This window comes from Centroberyx affinis, unplaced genomic scaffold (assembly GCF_046629955.1).
Source record: "Centroberyx affinis isolate AG114_WGS23_722 - 3 ecotype Tasmania unplaced genomic scaffold, CSIRO-AGI_Caff_v1 ptg005099l_1, whole genome shotgun sequence".
NCBI classification, from domain to species: domain Eukaryota; kingdom Metazoa; phylum Chordata; class Actinopteri; order Beryciformes; family Berycidae; genus Centroberyx; species Centroberyx affinis.
In genome coordinates, this window is record NW_027282524.1 from 49,872 (window position 1) to 73,995 (window position 24,124).

At 44.8% G+C, this 24,124-nt stretch overlaps 1 protein-coding gene across 1 annotated transcript in view; it reads right to left on the reverse strand.

The window, feature by feature from the left end:
• Positions 1–24,124, reverse strand: part of LOC139666736 (gamma-aminobutyric acid type B receptor subunit 2-like) — a gene marked incomplete at its 5' end in the record, with an annotated part of 76,426 nt that overhangs the window by 20,150 nt on the left and 32,152 nt on the right. Inside the window, 1 exon segment of the mRNA XM_071546055.1 lies at positions 21,131–21,253. Within this exon segment, the coding sequence (XP_071402156.1) occupies positions 21,131–21,253 (123 nt within the window).

The following is a 24,124-nucleotide window of genomic DNA, read 5'->3' on the forward strand; positions in this document are numbered from 1 at the left end:
TGTTTCATTTGACCTGCTACACTACATTTCCCAACATCCTTTGTCAAACAAATCTGTGCCAGGAAGTGATTTCAATGCCAGGAAATAATTGCTATTATTCTCAATCATCTTCTCTCCCTACCTGTTTACACAGCCTGATACAATATCTCTGTGTTATAACACATCGTATCTTCCTCCGGAAATTACCGGAAATGATTTAGCATGTTAACATAAATTGAACAGGGGGGCCTATTTAGCCAAGTCACGAGCGAGTGCAATATGTTCACACAATATTTTAATTTGCTTGCAGATATTTCCCGCTCCAGGACCTAATAACATCAAATGCAACAGCGCTTCAACACAATAAGAATGCAGAGTATAATGACCTATTTCAATCGCTCTGCAAATATTCGCTTTTCTCTTCCTTTATGTGGAAGGAGAAAATTGCTTGGGAAATCCCCACAAGGCATTTCCCCGTGCGAGAAAGCAAATGAGCTAACTCCAGCATTCTCTGGAAACACACTGTCATCATGATATTTGATTACCCATGTTGCATTTGGACAGCAAGAAGAATCTCTCTACTTCCAGTAGAGGGAAACCACACTATTCTCTTTTGAGTAATCTCTCTCTGCGTGTCTCTCTGTCTCATTCTCTCTCTCTGTCTCTCTCCACCCCTCCCTCTGTCCCTGCAAGCCGAGTGCAGTAATTGAGTCCTTTGAGGCCCGCAGTTGCCATGAGCCCTGTGTTGTGGCTGCTTAATTGGCTGTGTTATTCACAGGCGAACCGCACTGTACTGTACTGTGTTAGTGGTAGCAGCTTATGAGTACTGTTTGTCTACTTATTCTAAGGGACTAGATGGCAATATTTATACTGACTGCACTTGCATCTCTCTGTATACATATACTTGCTATATTAAGTTGTGCGCCTTTGATGAGAGCTGTGCCTTCTATAGGGCTCATCTACCTTTCTGCTTCGTTGTTATATAACTCCGTCTTCCCCCTCCCCTTTCTCAACTTTGCATTTTTCTATCTCTATGCTATCGTCATCTTTGTATTAACCATCTCATCATCTACCTCTTTCTCCCCTACTCTGTTTCTCCTGCTCTCCACAATGTTTGAGCCCAGCCCTCCTCTGTGTCTCTTCCCTTATATTTCTCTTTCCATTTTCCTCCACTTTGTCTCTCACTGCAAAACTGTTCATCTAAGACTATATATAAGACTCACTATGAGATTAAATGTAATGTTATGTTAAGAGGGACATTTTCTGCAGCGCTAGTTGCATAAGCCCAGGTGTGTGTGTGGTGTATGGAAGTTAATGGGAGCAGACAGCATAACGCAGCCCTCAGCCCTACGTCAGCTGGCCTCGGCTCCAGGACTCAGGTGTTACGAGAGATACGCTGCACTGCAAAAAATGTCCCCCATCTATTACAAGAATTTTCTGGAATTAAGTCTTGATACAAGAGGAATGATCGATCTTATTTCAAGGTGTTGTCAATTGTTTCAAGAAATTTTTCCAAACAGATCAAAGTGCATTGGAAACTAATGAAATTACTCCATTGGCAGTTTTTTCACTTGTTTTAAGAAAATCAACATTTTAAGACACAATAATAGATTAAATTAGATCAGAGTCATTCAGATGGATATTTTTTACAGTGCAGCTGCATCGCAGGACCCCTAATATCTGCTGTAGGCCTAGTACTATATATCTTCCTCACTGTGTTTCCGTCTGTCTTTCTCTCTCTCTCTTGTTCATATCTGCTCTTCCTTTTCTCTTCCACCTTGTGCTCCTCCAATGCCTCCATCTCCACTCTTCCTCTCACTCTCCCCAATGTCTCTTTTACTCATTCCCTTTGTTTTCCATCTCCTCCTCCTTTTTACCCTGTCTTGTTTCACTTCCTCCTCCATTCCTATTCTTCCCATTCTCTGGTCCCCCTCCACTGCCTGCGGGGGCCAGCCTCTCACTCGACCTTAGTGAGAGGCCTAATGATGCAGAAATGTAGCAGTGCTCTGCAGGAGCTCTCTGATATGCTGTAAGGACAGGACAGCGACACACACACACACACACACACACACACATACAAAAACACAAAGACATGCATGCATCACAGGCTAGTAGGGACAAGAACATGGCCAGTGTGGGCCACCGAGGGAGGGGGAGAGAGAGAGGGAGAGAGAGAGAGAGAGAGAGAGAGAGAGAGAGAGAGAGAGAGAGAGAGAAACAAAGAGAGAGAAACAGAGAAAGAGAGACAGAGAAAGAGAGACGAGTAAGATTATAGGAGCATCAATAGCAGCCTGCGGGAGCTGACACAATGAGCGCAACGCCATTGGCTTAATATGACAGTCCCGCCAACACCTCGCAGCCTCTGCGTCGAAGACACACACACACTCACACACGCACGCACATACACACACAAACAAGGGTGAGTCAGAGACCCCCAGGGGCATCTCTCCACCTAGCTAAAGCTTGGCTCTGACAAACACAACACCTTATGGTTGGCTACTGTTGCCCAAGGAGAGAGAGAGAGGTGAGAGAGACCGACACTGTCCTAATTCCATCCCTGTGCTCAAAACACACGACAATGTTGTAATGCACCACACACCTACAGTAAGCCTGTAATGATTTAAAAGGATTCACACCTTCCATTATTTGTGTTTGTTTATCACCAGGCTAAATTATGTGTGTGTGTGTGAGTGTGAGTGTGTGCAAATACAGGTGCATGTACAATACAGTCTCATCAGGCCTCTGCTACATCAGCAGCAGGCAGGAAATCCATAAGAGCTTCACAGTCAATTACCTCAACTGTCATTGGCCTGCCATCACCTGCCTCCCCAAGGACAGCAACCAATCACACCCAGGAATGATGCAGTGCCACCAATCACAGCAGAGAATGATACAACCTCAGTCATGCCTAACTAAGGTGAGGTACATGGTCTCTGGCAGGAAAACAAAGCCAGATATCCGACTTAGGGCGTTAATCGCTGAGTAGTCTTGGTCTGCTGACATTCTCATAAATATTAATTAATGACGAGTAGGCCTACAACAGCCAAATGACCTAGAGTAAAAGATCAGAAAAATCAATGAAACACAATAAAGTATTCTTTAGTGACATGGCATGGCACTGCTCTAACACTTCCTACTGGACTACAATGTCCCCGCCCACCTGAAGAGGAACATGCTGTGTGCTGTGTGTGTGGACAGAACTCGATGGTTATAATGCGAGTATAGATGCTGAAATGTTGCAAAAGATTGATTCAAGGTGGGTGAGGTCAAAAGGCACTTTCATATCTTCTGCTGAAGTGTGCCAGAAAATGAAACTGTCAAAAAACTTCCAGCTTTTCTTTTTTTAAGTAGACTGCAGTCGAGGTAGAGATGGTGTAGTCAGCGGTGAGGGGGGCTCCCATGTCCCCTTGTCAAGTAAAACACACACTCACGCGTCAGAAGTGGCCACTGAAGCACGAATACATGCGCGTGCACACACACACACACACACGCTTACTTTTCATCCAATTTTAGCCTACTTCCTCACCAATCCAATATATCTGTGCTGTAGCTCAGAAAACCACCCATTGGATCTCTTCTTTACTTCCCTCCGGTCCAGTTAAAAGGGAAAAGGATGCCAAGAAAGTGCCTCTTTTTAGAAAGGAGATCAAAGCTCAAGCCAAATGCTTTCGAACAAACGGTGTCCCATTGCACTCCCATTTTAGAAGGAACACATGCTGCTCACCGTGATGGGTTGGACATGGTGCCGTGGAGATTTTGTGCCGGTATAGGGTGTCTACACAGCACACCACAATTTCATCAATAGCTTGCCATGATGTTTTCAACCCAACAAATCATCAGATACCGCCATTGTCTGATGCACAAAAAATAAACGTCAATCTCACAGTCAATTTCCACTGGCCTCATTCCTTTTGGAACACACACACACAAAACAGTCATGCCATGGTAATTCCACTGGCACTCACAGTCATGCATGTCATTATCTTTATGATTTCAGTCATGTGCCATCTAGATCCATCATAGTGAGAGCCTCATGCAAAATTCTGTGATGCAAGGTAGTGGATGTGTGAGAAATAGGGGTGTTGGTGAGCCCCTTGGATGTCCCAGAGGGACTGAGTTACAGTACGTCTAACTCTGCATCTCTGGTTCAAAGAATAGGGATGGAGGAAGGGAAAAGTTGATCACAGCTGAGCAGTGGAAGACTTCAAGGGACTTTCAAGTTGATAATGGTTAAAACTCCGTCCTTCACTCCTCCATCCCTTTATCACCTCTCTCTCCGTCTTGTTTCAAGGCTAGGCATGGCTATGTCTGTGACCACGGAGAATGGAGAGAGAGAGAGAGAGAGAGAGAGAGAGAGAGAGGGAGGTGAGAGTGGAGGACGCAAGAGACACACAGATCCAGCGACAGAGTGACAGAGTCCTATCCACAGGAGATAGCATCAACAGATAGGACAGGAGATAGACGATGAGAAAGAGAGCGAACCACAGCAAAGCAGAGAGTAATAGCCGCTCTGTGATGTCCCAGCCAAATGGAGCTGGCAGGGTGACAGTGGGATTATTATCGTCAGATGGTCAGATGGTGGTTGTTATCGGGGCTCAGCTGGTTGGGTCTGGCCATCGGGATCGTCACCAGGTGCTGCCATGTTCTCCCTGGGCACAGACCTACCATTGGAGGGCACTGCAGGGTTGGCACACTCCCCAGCGGGCATGGTTGTGACCAGATTAATGTTGGAGAGACAGGACAAAATATTTTCCTCTTTTCACTTGCAGGATGCTGCCAGTTTTAATGTAGATCACAGTTGATCCGAATGGAGGGGAAAGAAGGAAGGAAGGAATGAAGGAAGAAAGGAAAGAAGGAAGGAAGGAAGAAAGAAGAGAAAAAAGAGAGAAAGAAAGAATGAAAGAAAGACAGGAGAACACAGTCTTGTGAACTTTGCTATTTGAGTGTGTGTCCTTGAATTCGTTTAGACCAAAAGGTAAGAATAGAATTTCTATTCTGATTGAGGCAGATTAATTAAAAACCAAAGCCATGTTAATTATACGCAGCCATCTCAGAGAGATGAGCCTTCTGATGCGATCTCTTCTTCTCTCACCTCAGCTCCTCTGGCGTCGTCCCTCCTTGCTCTCCAGTGCATTTATACATCTGGTTTAAATTCACACTGCAGATTAAATCATCAGCCCTACTTTGCCCTCTGTCATTACAGCATTTTCATTCCAGTTTTCACTCAGCTTAACCTGCCCGTTCCTCATATTTATTCTTACTTTACTAATACAGATACTGTATGTAGTAGTAATCTGTAAAGTTTTTTATTTTTTTATTTTCAAGGATTACATTATACAAGCTGTATGAAGGTACATTGAAAAAAAATATCACGTAAGGTACTTAATTGAGTAGCATCAAAATGCTACTTCTCCCTTGCTGCCACTTCTCATTTCTTTCCTTTTATAGGTGTAATGAAGAACAGCGAATACATCTCTCTCTCTCTCTCTGTCTCGTTTGCGCTCTCTCATCTCTCGTCTCTCTATTTCTCTCCATTGCCACCTTATCGATCCCCCCATTCCAATCAGGCTCTCGCGGCTACGTGAATCTCATTCTGAGGACATGGCAGCACATTTCATCTGAGCACAAATCAATAGGAGTATGTCTTGTGAAGGAATGCATACAGTATGTATATGTACATGTACAGTACATTATATGATGTGAGCCCAAGCTTGAATTACATTACATTACAATGACATAAGAATCAGGATTAGTGCTGTTGTGTCTGTGTGTGTATGTTTGTGTGCTAAGTGACCACATACACCTCACCAATTAACCAGTAGGGGGTTAAAGATAAAGAATCTTGATATACACATCACCATGAATTATAAATGGACCTACTAACTTATTTCTGGTATATACTTTTAATGGTAGGTGCAATAGTCTGTTTTTACCATGAATATAGCACTACTCTCAAGCCTCTGTATGACTACTATGTCATCATGGTGGTCATCCCATTAGAGAAATATATACAGTATATACAGATAAAATGATATATATAGTAATCGATACAGGAAATGCAGCTTTTCCATGGGTGCTTGCAACCTGACACCTCATTGCAGATACAGCACTGTCTACTTTATACTAGGAATGCTGCACTGCTGTTATGGCTATTTTGAAACTGCAGGGCAACTCTTCCATCAGCCACACGTGCACGCACACACACACACACACACACACACACACACACACAACTCCCAAGGGATCATAAAATACAGGGCAGGGTGAGTGTGCATTTCCACGTTCACCGAGTGAAATATCAACGTGCCGCTGTCACGCAGAACCCAGGATTGCTGTTTCACACCTTCTTTGCTCTCCCCTCGCTCACACACACTTTCTCTCTCTGTCTCTCTCTCTCCCTCTCAATCACACAACCCTATCTTCCTCTTTTACTGTCCCTCAGTAACTATCCTTGCTCTTTCTCACTCTAATTTTTCGCATCCACCCCCCCCCCCTCTTCCTCCGACCTGTTCGGTCATAATGATAAATGAATGTGAGTAAAGGAGGTGCTACAGTTACAGTGCAGATAAGACGCCCGTAACTGAGCAACACTTTTCCCCTCTGCATCGCATTACATCACAGCAATAAACACAAACACACACTGTCACGCATGCAGAAGAGGCTGATCCATTAGGATCAGAACTTGAGAGGTAGATGCAAATAAGCCAAAATGACAGTCAGACAAATTCACAACCGCACACATAAATACACACACACACACAGTGATTTGGTGAAGGGCGGTACGGTGGACGATGGCGCACGGTGTGTCAGTCAGGTTAATTACCGGACAGATGGCTGTCACTGGGGTTGTGGTGGGGGGTGTGGGGTGGGGGCATGCCTGGGAGATAACAGCACTGCTCTGTCAATCTTGAGAACATACGCATAAAGACACACACACACACATGCACACACGCACACACACTCACACACACACACACAAAGCAAATGACGTTCAACAGGTTCGGCATTCAGTATGCAAGGATCTCTTCATTGGCATCTAATCATCTCCCTGCTATTTTCTCTCTTTCGCTCTTGCACCACCTTCCCCCTTCTTGTTCTTTCGCTCTATCTCTTTCTTTCCTAACACCTCTTGTGCGTCGCTGCTCTCTCGCTAATCCACAGTGACACATCTCACCATTCAAATCTCACACAGAGAGAGCCCGCCACGCTACAGCTGATAATGTGCAATGCGCCACAGAGAAGCAATCAGACGATTTAACACTGAAATAAACAAGCGGTTCGCACATGACAGGTAATTCATCATTAATGACTGTAATTTTCAGCAGTCATTTCTATAGAGGCTCTGGGCCTTTATTTATTTATTTTATTTATTTAACCTTTATTTAACCAGGCAAGTCATTAAGAACAAATTCTTATTTACAATGGCTTTATAGTTAGCATGCCAACAAGCTACTATAGCTGTGTTCTATTATGACAATCATGCTGCACAAGTTATAGCATTTAGGCTCTGTTAAATACAGCAGTGGGGGGGTGGTGTAAAATGAGTTTGGCTGAAGATTATGCTAATAAAGCTTGCACTGGAAACAACTTCAATGCTAATGTTACTAAATGCTAAATGCTTGTGACCTCAGTGAGGACACTAACCCTTCCCTAAGAGCACTGCTGTATCAAACTTGAAGGGTTTTAGATTTCCTTGAGGACACAAGGGAGAGAGCAGAACGCCATGTAGCTCTGTAAGAGGCTACAGCCAAGCTAAGTGGCTGGTGTACGGTTCAAATAGCGCCATATGGTTTACATCCCCCCCTCCCATGATGCACTTTCTGAGCAGCCTGGGCATATTGATCCAGGATTCATCATCTCTCTCTGCTCTCGGTGTTTCCGGTGGTTTCTGGAAGGCAGAGGTGGCTGCTGAACACAGGGGGGACGGAGAGAGAGGAAGAGGAAACAAGAGAGAGCTGAAACCAGGCCCAAGGACAGCTTGTTACACGCACTAGAGTGTAAAGAGGATCGGAAATATGGGACATTTATTGGTGCATTAGAAAATGATAAGTATCAGTTGCAATACAATGATGCTGGGTACATTGTGCCTGGCAGCAATGACACATTCAAATTTTATCCTGGTCACCTCTGAAAGTTGCACATTTTCATAGCAGAAGGCAATTAACAGCTGTGAAATAGATCCGTAAGCTTTGCCAGGCCGTGACTGTGAGCATTTGACTTAACTTCCTTAAAAGAAGGATGTTGACTGCTTAACACAGTAACCTGTGTGGTTATTATCCACTTAGAAAGCTATACATCAGATTAACCACTTAATTGGAACCATTTTCCCCCTGAACGTTTTGTTCCCATCACCAACACCACCCCTTCTTTTCTATGTAAAGAGCATTATTAATAATGCCTGAAGCATTATTAATGCTTTAACTGCCAAGCTGACAGCATCTGCCGAAAAAAGTGTGCGGGCTGCGCTCTAAAAAAAGACGCATGCTAAGATCAAAGCGAGCGGAAAATTCACAGGGGTCAAATCCAATCTCGCCGTGTTCCACTCACAATGCCAAAAAACTCCTGTGGGTCCTTTGAAGAGTCGACTTTGGAAATGACATGGAACATAATCAGGGGTTGGAAGAGGAAGAAGAGAGGGTGTAAAGAGAGCTGAAATTCACACAAACACACACACACACAAACACGCACACTTCACCCAATACATCACCCGGATAGGTTGGAACGTATTATCTGTCACAACATCGCTTCACAGACAGACGAGAGAATGGCAGTTAGATTATTTACTACATATCTCCCATGACAAATGACTGGGTGAAATTGCAAACCGGCAAAACAAAAAAAAAAAAAAAAAAATCTCTGTGGAGGACTGGGTTACAGGAGCCAAACATTTCTCCAGATTTTGGATGTTTTGGTCTCAGAGACAAACAAGCAAGGGTACTGCCAGCTCCAATGACGGCTTAAATAAAAATTAACTGCTGTTCATGTGAATTGTAAGTATTTTTCTGGCCTTACCACTATTATTCATGTAAAAAGATATTTTTGATGCCAGCTTTTATCTACATTCTGTCAGCTAACTCAACCAGGGATCACTCAGCAATATTTCTCCCTAAAAAACCTTGCAGTAGTAGTTTCTTTAGTAGAAACTCAATGACAAGTTAAGCTTTTACAAATTTGGCTTTTCTCGGATCATGGTGCAATAATAGCTTTAATATGGTGGGATCATTATGGCCAACATGAACTGCTGGAAAGTGTTCTGCAAGCTGTTTTGAGGGTACACAGTTGCAGTCACCTATTCTTGGGCCACTTCTAATATATATCTGCTTCTCACACACACATATGCACACCCAACACACACACACATCTGCACATACACCCAAACACCTGCGCGCATGGACACACACACACACACACACACACACACACACACACACACAACGACGGCAGCAACATCAGCAACGACAACAAGAAGGATCTGTCTCGTCCGACTCCATCGAGTCGGAGGCAGAGTATCGTTCGATAGTGTGTCCCCTGCCCGCGTCACCCGCGTGTCACCAGCTGTTTGCATCACTTTCGGGTGAGGGGGGGAGGGGGGGGGAGGGGTGAAAGGGATGGCAGGGGGTGCGGGAGCTAGTCTGGCGTGGTGCCAGCTTGTTGCCGCGGCGCTGGGTTTAATTATCTGACCTTCCCATGGACGGGCTCACAGGCTCCCTGCCGACGGCAAACGCTAATCAATGTCACCCTCGGCAGGGTGACGATAAGTAGCCGTGACACCCCTTCTTCTACCCTTTCTTTCTTTCTTTCTTTCATTCTTTATGCTTGTATCTCTCTTACACCTGACTGCTGTGTGTCTCTCATGACATATCTCCCCTAATGTCTCCATCTTAATAGTTATGGCTGTTATGCTGGCAGCCCTCTCCTCTTTTGGCTCTTTCACTCTCTCTGCAGCTCTTTTGCTGCCCTTCTCTGTCTCTTTCCTCCTCCCTCTCACATGCCTATCTTCCCCTGCCCTTCCTTCACCTTTTCTCTTGCATCCCTTCCTCTCTCCTCTCTTGTCACTCTGTCTCCTTTGAGTCTCTCCCCCCCCCATCCTCAACGCTCTCATACTGTTGGTGAAAGTCTGCAGTGCACTGAAGGCTCAAGGTCTTGTGTAAAAGAACTCTTCCTCTAGCTGCATGTATTTGTATTCCTGGGCTCATTGTGCTGAGGCAGCGCCGGCACTTTGTTCAAGCAGTGGCAAAGTGCTCACATCTCTCCATCGCTGGCCAACCTTGGTGGTCTCCTATACCTGACTCTTAGGAACAGTGGTGTGTGTACTGTATATACTGTATGTGTGTGTGTGTGTATGTGTGTGTGTGTGTGTGTGAGATCAGTAATTAACCTTTTTCTAACTGACCCCTCTGCACACACAGCATCATTGAGGTGCTAACGTTTCTCAGCGGTGCCTCCGTGTCCTTGGGAGGTGAACACACCTCTGCAGACGCTGTGCAGTGCCAGTGCAGTGTGACTGTGTGCAACAGCTTGTGTATGTGGGTGTGCATGAAAAGTAATTAGAGACAAGCGTGAAAAGTCAATAGCCAGTAGATCATACAATAGCACGGGTCTCATAAGGCACAGCTGCTAATTTATTAATTAATCGATCACTGTGGTTTGCAGTTTCCAGCATGTTGTAGTTGAATTACATTATATACAGTAACATATCTGAACTCATTCATAGTCATATATACAATTCATTCTTTTTTAATGGTCACTTCATGGAATGACAACAATACCACTCATCACATTTTGTTTTGGGTATGATCTGCTAATATTCCTTTACGTTTCCACTTTACAACCAAAGCATTTATTGTAAAAAATAATTTTCCCTAATTGGTCTGCATGCTTAAAGGAAGGTTAAATGAAAATAAAGAATTAAATAAATTCCCTAACGAGCTACAAGGTTGCTCAGGCAAAACCACCTGTTGGGAATGAGGTGGGTGGGTGGGAGGTGGGGGTCAAGGGTTGCTGATTACACCCTGGCTGGCTCATCAACAGGAACAGCCTTCTGAATGATAATGAGGTTAGAAAAAGGTTTAGTCAAATGGATGAAGGGACCTAACGATTTTCTGAGTACCTCACATCTAAATACAGCGACAGCCCAGCTTGAAGTTGCTCCTTTTGAGATTTCCTACATGAAAATTGGCCTTAAATTGTGCTGGCTATCTCCAGCACTATGATATATCAAAGAAAAAGATGCTATGAATCATTATCATCTTCATCTTTATAGCCACAAGTACCACTATCATTGCCACCAGCATCACCACTGCCACCATCATCATTATCATCATCATCATCATCATCATCACCTACAGCATCGCTTCCATAATCAAGCCCAGCATCACTATCTTCAGTCTCTAGCTAATCAAGTCTCTGCCAGTGGCCAGATGAGACAGAACGGCCTTTGCCTGAGCTGTGTGTGTGTGTGTGTGTGTGTGTGTGTGTGTGTGTGTGTGTGTCTGTGTGTGTGTGTGTGTGTGTGTGTGTGTGTGTGTGTGTGTGTGTGTGTCAGCTGCTGAGCCATAATGGAATCCTCAGGCCTGTGGACGAGTAGAGGAGGAGGAACACTGATGGATGTGTCTGGCCACTGATGGAGTGTGTCTCTGGTATGAACAAGAGAGAGAGAGAGAGAGAGAGAGAGAGAGAGAGAATAGGATAGAGGGAAGGAGGAGGAGTGGTGAGGGGCGAGGGAAAGAAAGAGAGAGAAAGCAAAGGCATAACAAACAAAAAGAGAGAGAAAACATAAAGATAGATAGCATTATATTGAGACAGAGCAAAAGGAGACAAGATAACATAGCAAAGTGTGTGTGTGTGTGTGTGCGTGTGTGTCTATGAGAGAGAGAGACAGGGAGAGAGAAAGAGAGAGAGAGAGAGAAAGATGGAGATCTCCCAACTGCGTCACGGTAACAATATCAGGCATCAACATGAATAGACCCCCGAAAAACACACACACACACACACACACACACACACACACACACACACACACACACACAGTGACTGTCTGCAAGGAGAATGCACCAGATTGTCTGTGCATTGTATAAAATGCATGGTAACCACACACACTCAGATACATATTTGCATATGTAAACACAATGTGCTCAAGTCCACATGCAAGCATGGTGCACACACACACACACACACACACACACACACACACACACACACACACACACACACACACACACAATGATGGATTCAACTTGCTTATCTTATCCCTTCATTCTTTCCCACATCCTGCCACTAAAAATCCATGTCAAATAAGTAAACAAGACAACTAAACACACATTTTCCTCTGTATGTGTGTGTGTGAGTGAGTGTGTGTTCCTGTGTGCATGCGTGTATGTGCAGCCACTTATACTGGACACTCCATAGGACACTGGACGCAGCTTTAGCTGTAACTGTGGGAACTCTTGACACCACTTTTCATTTGGAAGACTTCTAATTGGTCAATTGCATACCCCTCATGCTCAATCAGCTGTTGCCTAGCAACTGCAGTCCAGAGGAGCAGGAAGAGAGGAGCAGGGAAAAAGGGCTGGGCCAAAAGTGAGAGCAGAGCGAAAGAGAGGTAGGGGTGAGGGTGGAGGTTGGGGGTAATTCAGTGTGTGTGTTTGTGCTTTTGTTGTTACAGAGACAGAGGGAATGAGAGTGAGAGAAAGATATATAGAGAGAAAGTGAGGGAGGGAGGGAGGGAGAGGCAAAGAGATCACACAGCACTGAGACGGAGAGTAAGCAAAAGGAGGTAAATATTGCCACCCAATTCCATTTTCGACAGATTCACTTGAACAAGCTCAGCCATGCACAACCACATGTCCAATTTACCAGCTAGAGTGTCAACAAACACTGTACCTCTGAAGCAGTCCTTAGACGCTTTCCACTATGATTCACTGATAACTCTGTCGGCTTACACATACACTGTTGTCCCTCACAAGACAAATACCAGTGCATTGCCAAAGTGCGGCAAAACATCATGTGTAAATATTCCCCACAAAAATGATGAAATCCTGTGTAAACTGACACCTTTGTTCACTTGGCTAGATATCTAGATTATAGGTTTTCCTTCCCATACAGATTGAGATCTGGGCAAGAAAAATGTTAAAATGCTTTTAAACTTGAACCAATTGAGGTGAATTTGATTTAACCTGCCAGATTGTTTCAGAGGTGCCATTTCAGAGGTAAAAACGTTGGTTCCAAGATAAGGCAACTAAATGTACTTTTAAAAATGAAAAATATTCAACTCCTATTTTCACCAAGCAAAACTGCAACCTTTTCTATGTAGGTTGGGGTTATTGTCCTATCTAGGTGGAGGTAAGTCGTGACTGTTCGTGCCGGCTGGGCCATGTAGCGGTACGGGTAGCCTATAAACAGAAGCGGGTATCCCCTAGGTAAAACCTGTGACACACTTAGACAGCCTTGGAGGACTGCAACGTAGCAGGCTAACGTCAGCAGCACCATGTCACACTGTGACCGGCAGGACCTTAAGGTAGAACCTCTCACTATGGTTGCAGCAATGGAAGCAGGAAAATGTGACTGCCAAGTAGTTTGATGTTTGTATGCCTATCCTATTGCACTGATTTGAAGTATTGGAATATCTATTAATGTGGTTTTACAATCAGCAAGATGATCGTTGCCTATTTTTATAGAGCCTTCTAGATTAGGAGGATCTTCTTGAATGTCAATACTGCTACCTCAATGCATATTTCTTACATTAAACACAACACCAGGCTTTAGTGCAATCTAATACTGCAACACACAGCATAACAATGCATAACCATAACCATAACAATGCATAACCATCCTCTTGGGATATGCAAACAGCTCTCAGATGCTCACACCGCCATACAAATCACCAAGAGCGTGTGAGGTCTATGCACCCTCCCCTATTGTTCTCCTCCCTCTCCCTCCCCCCTTCCCTTCAGTGGTGGTCGATGAGAAAAGGCCTAGGTGGGTGGTGGTTATCCCTTAACGACCCAGTTTACTTTGAACGGGCATTGATCTCAGCCAGCGCTTCACTCAATGCTAACAAAGGAGCCTCAAAGCTCATCTTAGTACCACAATCTGTCAACGCTCCAAGGATAATGCTGCAGATGACGTTGTTCTTCACTCTGCAGAACAAACGCTTCCTGATTGTTGCATCTTGTCACGTATGTCACATCTTTGTCTCTGCCATTAGAAACAGAATTACTGCTGGCTATATCTGTGTGTCGCTCTAACCAGGCTTTGCTTAATCTAGTCAAATTCAATGTGAAATGAAAGAGATGGAGGTGAATTTGATTTCTATGTTTTTTAAATGTTTTTTATTTGTGATTTTCATCAAATACCATTTTGAGACTGGAGAGCCAATAGGATTAGATGAAAAATAAACACGGCTATCCTTTCTGCCTTCTTCCACAGAACAGGGCTTATAGTGAAACAGGAGCATCGCGTCCTTCAGATGGCATTCATGCAGTCAACAGTTGACTGGGACTGCAGTGGAGAACCTGTGTGAGCGCACAGGAGGGGAGGAGGGAGTACCAGGGCCACGGGCAGGTGTGTGTGTGTCTGTGTCTGTGAATGTGTGCGTGCATATATGTGTGTGTACGCCTGCATTGTTAACATGCTCTCAAATGTCTGTGCACACAAGCTGCCTGGTCAGCCTCAGCCCACAAAGCAGCGCAGAGGGGTTTGGACTCCCACTGTCAGCCGCTCTCGTCATCAGTCTGGCTAGAGGAACTTTGGTGACAGCTCTCCCACTTCCTCACTCCCCACCTGCCACTTCTCCCAGCCCTCCCTCATTCTGCCCTCCTAACACCGGTTGGAATTGGGGACACAGCCGGGTGTCCATCCCTCCCTTTGAAGCGGTCACAGGGAAAAATGGATAGCGCAGGAGACGGTGAATTGAGAGAAAAGAGATGGCGAGAGAAAAAAGACCAGCGAGAGCAAAGATGGGAGAGAGAGAGGGAGAGAGAGAGACAGAGGAAAGGGATGCAGGGGAAAGAAAGGGAATGTTCCAGGTCTTTCTGAGTCTCGTCCCCCGGTGCTGCTGCCACAAGCTTGTTTTTCGATTTTCTCTGCTTTTTCAGCGCACTCCCATGGGGTGGGAGCTGGCCAAATGAGGAAAGGCAGCAGAGGGGGAGAGGGAGATGGGGAGAGGGAGGTATGGAATGAGAAGGGGCCCCGCAAATAGAAAAGGAGCTGGTAACACAGGTCTGATGGTGTGAATGTCTTAGAGAGGGACAAAAGGAGTGAAATGGAGAGATGGCAAAGGTGGAGGGCAAGAGAGAGACGGCTCCAAAGTAGACAAATAGGCACGGCAAAGAAAATGAAAGATGTAAAATAAAACAGAGGGGATTGAAAGGGGAGGTGAGAAAACAGGTCCTCACACCTGTGGGAGGCGAGAGAGCGTGCTAGCAGGTCGTTGAGAGGACTCAGGCAAAAGTCACCGACAGACGTAAGAAAACAGATAAAAAGAAAAGTTAATCCTAACCCTAACCCTAAAAAATGTGTTTCATCAAGTCAGTCACTGAGCGCCCTTTACACCTGGCATTAATATGCGCATCTTGCATGTTTAGACTGTATTCGGATAGAACTTAACCGCATAAAAATCCAGGTGTGAATGCACTCAAGCCACACTGAAGATCTGACTGCTGAAACCACCTCTGGAGGTGGTCAGAGACACATTGGGCCACATGAATACCAAAGTGTAAATGCAAATGTATTTCCAATCCAGATAGAAGAGCAGTCGAAATGGAAATAAATATTTGTAGAGAGAGACTTTGGAGAGATCCAAATAGGAAGTGCATGCAAAGCAAACAAGAAACATATAGAACTGCCTTCTCAGCTGTTGCCTATGATGACTTCTTCCACTGTTTAGAGAAGTAAAACATAATGCTTATAACAATACAATTTCCCAAGCGCTTCCCACCTTACTGTAAATATTACTAAAGGAAGGGACACGCACGGCAGCCTGTGAGCAAGGGAAAGAGCAATCCAATTTCAGCGTGGGCATTGGAGAAGTATTTTAATGCCAGAAGTAAATATGGCAAAATTATATCTAGACACAATCCGGGCACAAGATGCATGTTAATGATGGGGGCCTTAGAGCGCCCTAACCCTCAGGTCAGAATACTTTGGCATCTCAGCAACCACCTTTTTTCCTGAGCCCAGCTTAGCAGCAAGGATCCCATCTCCATCTCCCCCGCTGATAATGAGGCTCATATTTTCAAACTAATCACCTTTAAATGGCCATCTCAGAAAGAGGAATATTTCCACATTAAAGGAAAGCAGTGAGTCATATGTTGCCTTGCTGCTGCACAGGGAGCGGAGACATGATACTGGGAGCAGATGAGTGCATTGTCAAAGCACCGGGACAAACTTTTCTTTCTCTCTATCTCTCTCTCTCTCTCTCTCTCTCTCTCCCTAACAGCTCACAGGTGGGGGCGGCAGAGGCACAGAGCTTTAGCCAGAGGGAAACAGAGGAAAATCTCTGTCAATACGTACGTGCATTTGTTTGCGTGTGTATATGTTTTTGTACGTGTGCCTGTCTGTTAACGTGTATTTGTGTTTGTGAGATTTGAAATACAGACTTGTTCCTTTATGTTTCCATATCAGCAGTACCTGTGTTTCTACATGGCTGTTTAAAATGCTCTCTGCATGTGTCGCCATGCTGAAGTAGCCGCCCCAGCCCATTCTCTCTATTTTTGTCTCATGGATCAACAGTGCCACTCTCCGCGTTATGGGTGTCAGAAACCATGGCCGTTGCCATGGTGATGCCACACTGCAATATTCTTTTGCAGCCCGCCTGCCTGCCGATGCTTGCAGCAGCTTCAGAGCCGGGGAGAACGGCAGAGGAGGGAGGGGAAGGAAGAGGAGACAAGAGGAGAGAGGAGAGAGGAGAGACTAGAGGAGAGGGGGTCTGCGGCAGGACCCACCAGAATGCTAATCATCCCTTCTCGACAGTTTGTCCTTCATTACGCAGGAGACAATGCCCATGACCACAGGACAGGGCGTTGCGTATGCGCACGTAAACAGACAGGCACATGTACAAAAACATATCCACGCATGAGTGGGCACATACAAAACACACAAACGCACATAGGCTCCAACATACATGCAAGGTCATATACATGCACTCTGCACGAACACATGTACAGATACACAGTACAATGACACAAACATGCACAATACACAATACATACTCACGCGTGCTCGCCTCAGTACACGTGTGTGCATTGACACTGCAACACGTGTCGGTACTGCGGGGCTTAATCTGACGGCAACCAGCAGTCTGCCCTGCTGCTGAAACATCCATGCCATTAACAAATGCTCAATTATTAACGAGCCACAAAATGGATCTAATTGCTCGCCGCAGCCCAACGTCTCCATCAGCATTCCCAAGACATTCCTAGAGCCAGCCAGAGGGATTCCTGCTCTCAGACAACTCTCTGGGAAAAAAAGCCACTGATATGCAGAATATTCCCTGCACTATTCAGATTTAGGGGTCGGAACAGGGTTAAGAATGAGGGAAGAAGGGGAGCTGCAATTACTATCTGGGCCAAGTTGCCTTTAATCTTATCAATATTTTTATTGAATTTAGGGTGCAAGGATGTGCCTTATGTATATACTGAAGTGCAGATCAGAACCAAAGCTTGGTTTAAGAGGGTTAGGGGACAAAGTCAAGGTCACAAGTCTTTTCTGGTGAAGGCATTTCATCTGCATAGTGTAATTAAAACTGCCTCCTTGAAGTACAGCCATGAAATAAGACTCAGGGGTCACTCTCCTCTCATTTTAGAAGCTCAAAGACGAACTCGCTACATGATCTCTGGCCCATCTTTACTTTTCTTTGGGAGGGTATTAAATCAGTCATGTTTTATGAAGCATTCCACAAGGATCTATTGTTAGCCTCCTCCCAGTTTCATCGTCTTGCTAATGCTAATAAAGGATGCAAAGGGGGATGCCCTAGTTTTGCTAATGGTGGCTCATTAAGCTTAGCCTGCTGGTTGCTGGTTTCACCCCTGGCGACGCAGAGGATTGACTTTGTCCACGTTCCCACTGGGTAAATCTTGGTTGAACAGCGTGAGCGCGATCATCTCAACTCACCAGTTATCCAGACTGTTGAACGTCCCTGTGTCTGTGACCACATGGGGCGCAGATAATATTAAATGCGGGAGTACACGGTTTAATATACTCTGTTCCACACACACACACACACTTCCACTTAACATCATTACCTGAGCACCTCCATACTGTATGTGTATCTAACCCCAAAGCAGCAACTACTTTTCCTGTAAACAATGTGTAAATACCCATGTTGGTTCTGAGTCAATACGGAAACCCTCTTGTGTGACGGTTAAAACAACAAACCTGGTAGACGAGCACGCTCACAGTGACAGTTCAATAACACCATGTTGTCACACTGCATACCCTTGGGTACGGCAGGTAGATACAGCTCTGAGAACCCAAGGTCAGTGTTACTCCCAATGCGCTGCAGTGGAGAGGGGGAATAGAGAGGGGGAAGGGAGAGTCTGAGAGAGAGAGAGGGAGAGAGAGAGTGAGAGAAGGAAGAAGATACAACAGAAATAGAGAAATCGCGGGGGAGGGGAGGGTTAGCAGAATGTGAAGGCTCACAGGAAACTGGGGAGCTAATGGTCCTTCTCCTTGCACCAATCAATCAGGACAAATCTCCCTGGCTGTTGTCCCCTGTGGAGACGATCCAGTCCATCGTGGTCCCATCTCTCCCCAGCCCCCACCAGGTGAAAACCTTAATAAAGGGACCCAGTTCCATCATCTGAGTTTTGCCAATATCTGCCTTTTTATCTTTCTGTTTGTCTTTTCTCTCAAGATCTATAGACTTTGTCCCTCTATCTGGCACTTCAAAGCAGTCTCTAACCTAACACAATCACTTCATAAGCAATATCTCTTTCTATCTCATTTCTTCTGCCAAGTGGTCTCTGAATCTCTTTCTCTCTCTCTCTCTTTGACCGTCATCATCAATCTATATGAAAATAGGCAATATCTCTGTTTCTCACACTGACATTGTCTATTTCTGTGGACAGTGTGTATGTCCATACAGTGTTATCATCATTTTCTCAAGCCTCTGTCTCCTCCCTACCCCCTTTCTGAGTGTCTGGGTTGCTGCTGTCTTCTGGTCCCACCTGACAGGCCTGGAGGCCCAGAGGCCCAGTGGAGCTCCGGGCTCCATGCTGCCTCTCCCCCAGCTGAGCCCCAGGAGGGCCCATGGGTGCTGGTGCTGGAAGCCTGGCAGGCTGGGCAGGCATGTGGATCCTCTGCCTCAGCCCAGGCATGCAGATCCAGGACCCCAAGGGGAATGTAGGCTCATACACTGAGTGGCTAATACATTCACAACACTCCCCTGGCTTGGGGCTTAGAGTCTGAGAATGCTCCACGAGGACCCGACTGCACACACTGACAACATTCACAAATGAATATGTTAAGCAAGGCTTTGCTACACCCTTTAGGCAGGCTTAAATATATAAGTGGCTATCATCACAAAGGAAATACGGCTTTGTCTAGAGTTGTACAAATGTGCTAAGTATACCTTCAGAGTATGCCAAAAGGAGCACAAGTATGTAAATAAGTCTGGCAAGATATTATGTATCTCTACAACAGCTTCTTCCTCAAACATCTCCAATAGAAATCTTTTCATCAAGGAATGAGACAGGGAAAAAACCTCTGAAAAGCTGACCTGCTCCCAGGGCTCTTTGATAAACACTACTTATCACTTCACAGAATTTTCATTTAATTGAAGTCACCAAAAAGTCAAAACAGGTGCAAAAGAATGTCAGCCATCCTTACATCCCCCACAGGACCTTTGCAACAAGCAACCAAACCAACATGAAAATCCAGTCAATAGCATCAAAGAAGTCTCCAGAAAGATCCACCATTGGGCCTGCCTTTCATTGCAGTGACCTCCCAATAACCTCTGTATATTAGCAGGGGGCAGTGAGGATCCCATCCAATGGCGTCACTGTTTGAGGACGTGGGCCTATTGGGAGCCAGATGATGGTTTCGTGGCCTACATGGAGAAGTCTGGGGGACTTGAAAGACGACTCATTAGGGAAAATCTCCACTTAGCAGTGTACTCCTGGTGAGCCTGATCAGTCTGAGGTTTGTCATCAAAGACAGATGCTTTAATCTCAACTGCATTGGAGTAATTGGGGTTTCTGCACTTGCTGTGGGTTGGTAGTAAAAAGCAACTGCAGAATAAACATAATCTTTCCTGTCCCTTGCAGTTGTTTGTTAGGACATAAATGAGAATGAGATTTAGGAATGTGAAATTGAAAATGTTTGTTTATTGATGCTGTGGTTCTATCAGCATGCCCAGTCGCACAGATAAAACTAAGGTTACAGATAAGAAAACAAAACTGTATTTTAGTGTTATCTAGTGGTGAAACCTGGCCCCAGTAGGACCCTTTATGCCCTTCACTGATCCAGACATTATTCACAGCCTGCATTCCCTAAACACTCCTGACAGTGTGTCAGTAATGTGCAAATATGTCATGTGTCACCCAAAAACACACTTCACACTCCAACAACCTCTGATGCCAAAGCTATATCCATTCCAGCCAATTGGGGCACAGCTAGACTAATCCTTAGCCAATCTCAGCAAATCTGAATCTACTCAAACCAATCATAGCACGACAGAGTCCATTTCAGCTCGACACCCCGCCTCCTCTCCAGCAAGGCAAGAATGATGCCAAGTGCCTCTTTTCCAATGGGCCTTGCCAATGTCTCACATCCAAGCTGGCGAATGTCCGGCTATGGGATGAGCACAGGAGGCAGCGATGGCTCACATCCTGACCCAAAAATAACAAGCACAACAAAGACACTAGTGCTACAGCCCAAGGCGGACATTTTGTTTGCCTAAGCTCCAAATACACAGGCATTTTTAGTGAGAATCTGTGTCACCGGGACACTCAGCTGAGGCTAATGGTGTTACATCAACATAGACAAAACCACAACCAAGAGCAAGTCTACATTTATTTATTTCAAGACAAAATATAAGAAGGAAAAACCCCAGTCCCTGAGGTCCATAGCCAAGATATACATCTCTGATCACATCAGGTAATGTGAAAAAAAACCCAAGTTTCTTTCAGCCAAAATAAACATGCAAACTGACCTCCAAGCTGTATTCCTCCACGGTCCTCTTAAGCGGGTCCACAATCTGCCAACAAATGAGGATGCACAAGTCGATCAACAGCATCCCACCTACGATGATCAGCAACTTCTGGTCCTTGATGATCTGGATGGGGAAAGGAAGATGCACAGCAGATGAGAAAAGTAAAGAAGTAGTAAGATTAGTTTGCAAGTAAATACAGTATGTTTTCATGGCAGCTGTGGCAACAGCTGTGTTCGAGGCTAGCGCAAGTCCAAGGGCACACCTGCTTTGCAACTAATATCATGTACAGTATGTGTGTCTGTAATAGGGCTGAAAGATATTGCAATTGCAATTTAAATTGTGATTCATATCATTTTCTTGTGATAACTTTCTATTAAAATTGTTTAAAGAAAAGTGATTTTGTTTAAAAAAAAAGAAAAGAAAAGATTTTAGCAGAATTTACTGAGTTTTAGTATGATGAAAGATTTTTTCCAATATTGCACTTGATTCATGGACCAAAGATTTCCCTCAGCACTAAAATACTTGTTTAGAAATCCATTGTGGACGCCCCTCTCTTAAGCGATTAATTGCAGCCTCTGTGATTTGGAAATTGCATTTTTTTTTCGATTAATTGTTCAGCTCTAGTCTGTAATGCCCTTTCAAATGACTAGTTATTAGCCATTGCAATTATGTTAACCCAGTTGTTCTCAACCCTGTTCCTCGGGAGCCAGAGCCCTGCTGGTTTTCATTCTAGCCATCTAATCAGGGACTGATTTACACCTGGGCTGCCAGGTGAACGCAATTACCTGCAATTAACTACCTGGTAGGATAGAAAACCAGCAGTATCCTGATTCCTGAGGACCAGGATTGAGAACTAGTGTTAAATAACTATTTTTGTACCTTCAGTTTTGTCAACACTGGGCCACCACCAAAACACCATTTTACTACCTTGTAGCCCGGGAATGTGGAAAGGATCCACCAAACAAGTACCAATCCTGTCAATCACTAAAGCTCCTCTTTTGTACTGTGAACTTTAGAGGGATGAAAGCCATGCCCTGTTTGTGATCTTTATTTATAATAGCGTTTGACTGTCTGGGACCGCAGATCAAAGGAAAGGTCAGGGAACACAGGCGGGGCTGTGTGTTTGGAGAATATCACATGGCCCAGATGCAGCACGGTGGTCTCTCACAGGTCTTCATCTGCCGCTGGGCTCAGGATGAGATTCATGAGGGGATTGTTTTTTGATCTGCTGTCTTTTGATGGCTTTGGCATTGAACAAATATAGGCAAGGCGAGGGACATTTCTTGTAGAGATATTGCAACGCTTTAGGACCACGCAGAGAAAGTTAGCAGCAGAGCAGGTTCAAAAAGGTCTATAATATGAGTTAGTGATGGTTATTACCAACCTTGAAATGGCCTCTGGCAAGCTAATGAAAAATCATTTGATGCTAGTAGGGGCAAAAATATGATATCCACATTTTAAATTGAATACAATCTGACTGATGGAATTAATGTTCTCTCATTCCAAATGATTGGCAACTAGTACATTACTTGAGCACAGCATAGCTAAAGTGTACCATTGGTTGAAAAAAAACGTCACATTGTGATGCAGATATAAAAGCCAAATTAACACATAGCTACATGAATGAATCACAAAATCATGACTGAAAGAAAAATGTGTGAATGAATGAATTGAAATGAAAAAAAGACAAGTGATTGAAATAAATGAATGTGCAAATGGTCACGGCATGAACGATGCCATGTACAAAAATGATCTTGTGTAATTTCCATATTTCTAAATAAATCTTTGCTCCTATCCATTTACTGTGTAGTGTCAACCAACAAGCGTACTCTGATGTCCGGGGGGCTTGCTATCTCTGCTATGCTGACATAATTGCATTTTAAATGCTTCAGCCAAACCTGAGGCATTGCGACAGTAAACTACTGCTGATCTATCAGGATCCAGCAAGTAGTGGGGAAATGTACAATTTGTTCAGTATACTTAAAGTTGCTATATTCAGAAAACCTCAACTGATGTGCATGTGCGCATGTGTGTGAGCATTGTGTGTGTGTGTGTGTGTGTGTGTGTGTGTGTGTGTGTGTGTGTGTGTGTGTGTGTGTGTGTGCGTGTATGTGTGTGTGTGTATGAAAGATCAAGTGCTAGAAGATGTGTGTCGTGTATTTGCATGTGCAATGATGTGTCTTGCTTGTATGATTGTCTTGTTCACCAGCTTTATTCAGATCACTGATATATAACCATACAGCATGCAACTTTAAGATATATGTGTTTCCTGCTCATCAATTTGTGTGTGTGTTTGTGTGTGTGTCGAACTATACGGGATCTCACTCAGGAGTACTCTTGAGTAAATCTCTTAGATAAGACAGGCGGACTGATTAGTAGAGAGGGCTGGGTGTGAGGGGTCTGGGCAGGGGTGAGTGCATGGGTGTGTGTGTGTGTGTGTGTGTGTGTGTTAGTGTCAGAGGGGGAAGGTGATTGACAGCCCCCCTGTGCTGTCTCTGGCACTGAGCTCTTTAAGAAGTGAAAGAGTGCGGGGCGCATCCCACCGAGTGGAACCCTTATTGAATGCACCCCTGATTTACAGTCTGTGCTCTGCCAGTGTGTATTGGAGATGGAGGGAAGGATTGAGCGAGGGAACGAGGATGGGAGGAAAGACGGAGGGAAGGGAGGTAAGACATGTGCTTTCAGTCCCACTGTTTGAAGAAGAGATGGGGCTTACTGTCCCTCCCCTGACAGTGGGTTGCAGGAGATTCAGGACACTGACAGCAACTATCAATCCATTGTCGCCAAAGCACCTGCACTCAATCAATGTGGAGCAAGTGTTTTGTGTACACACACGTGTCTGTCCTGCCCACGGACCCCGGCCCTGACCCAGCAGGGAATATGTCTTGAGGTTTAAGGGCTGAAGCGTGCGGCGGGGGTGAACGCTGCTTCCGAGGAAACATTTGTTTTGTCTCTGCTTGGATGGAGAGAAGGGACGGAGCGAGGCGAGGAGGG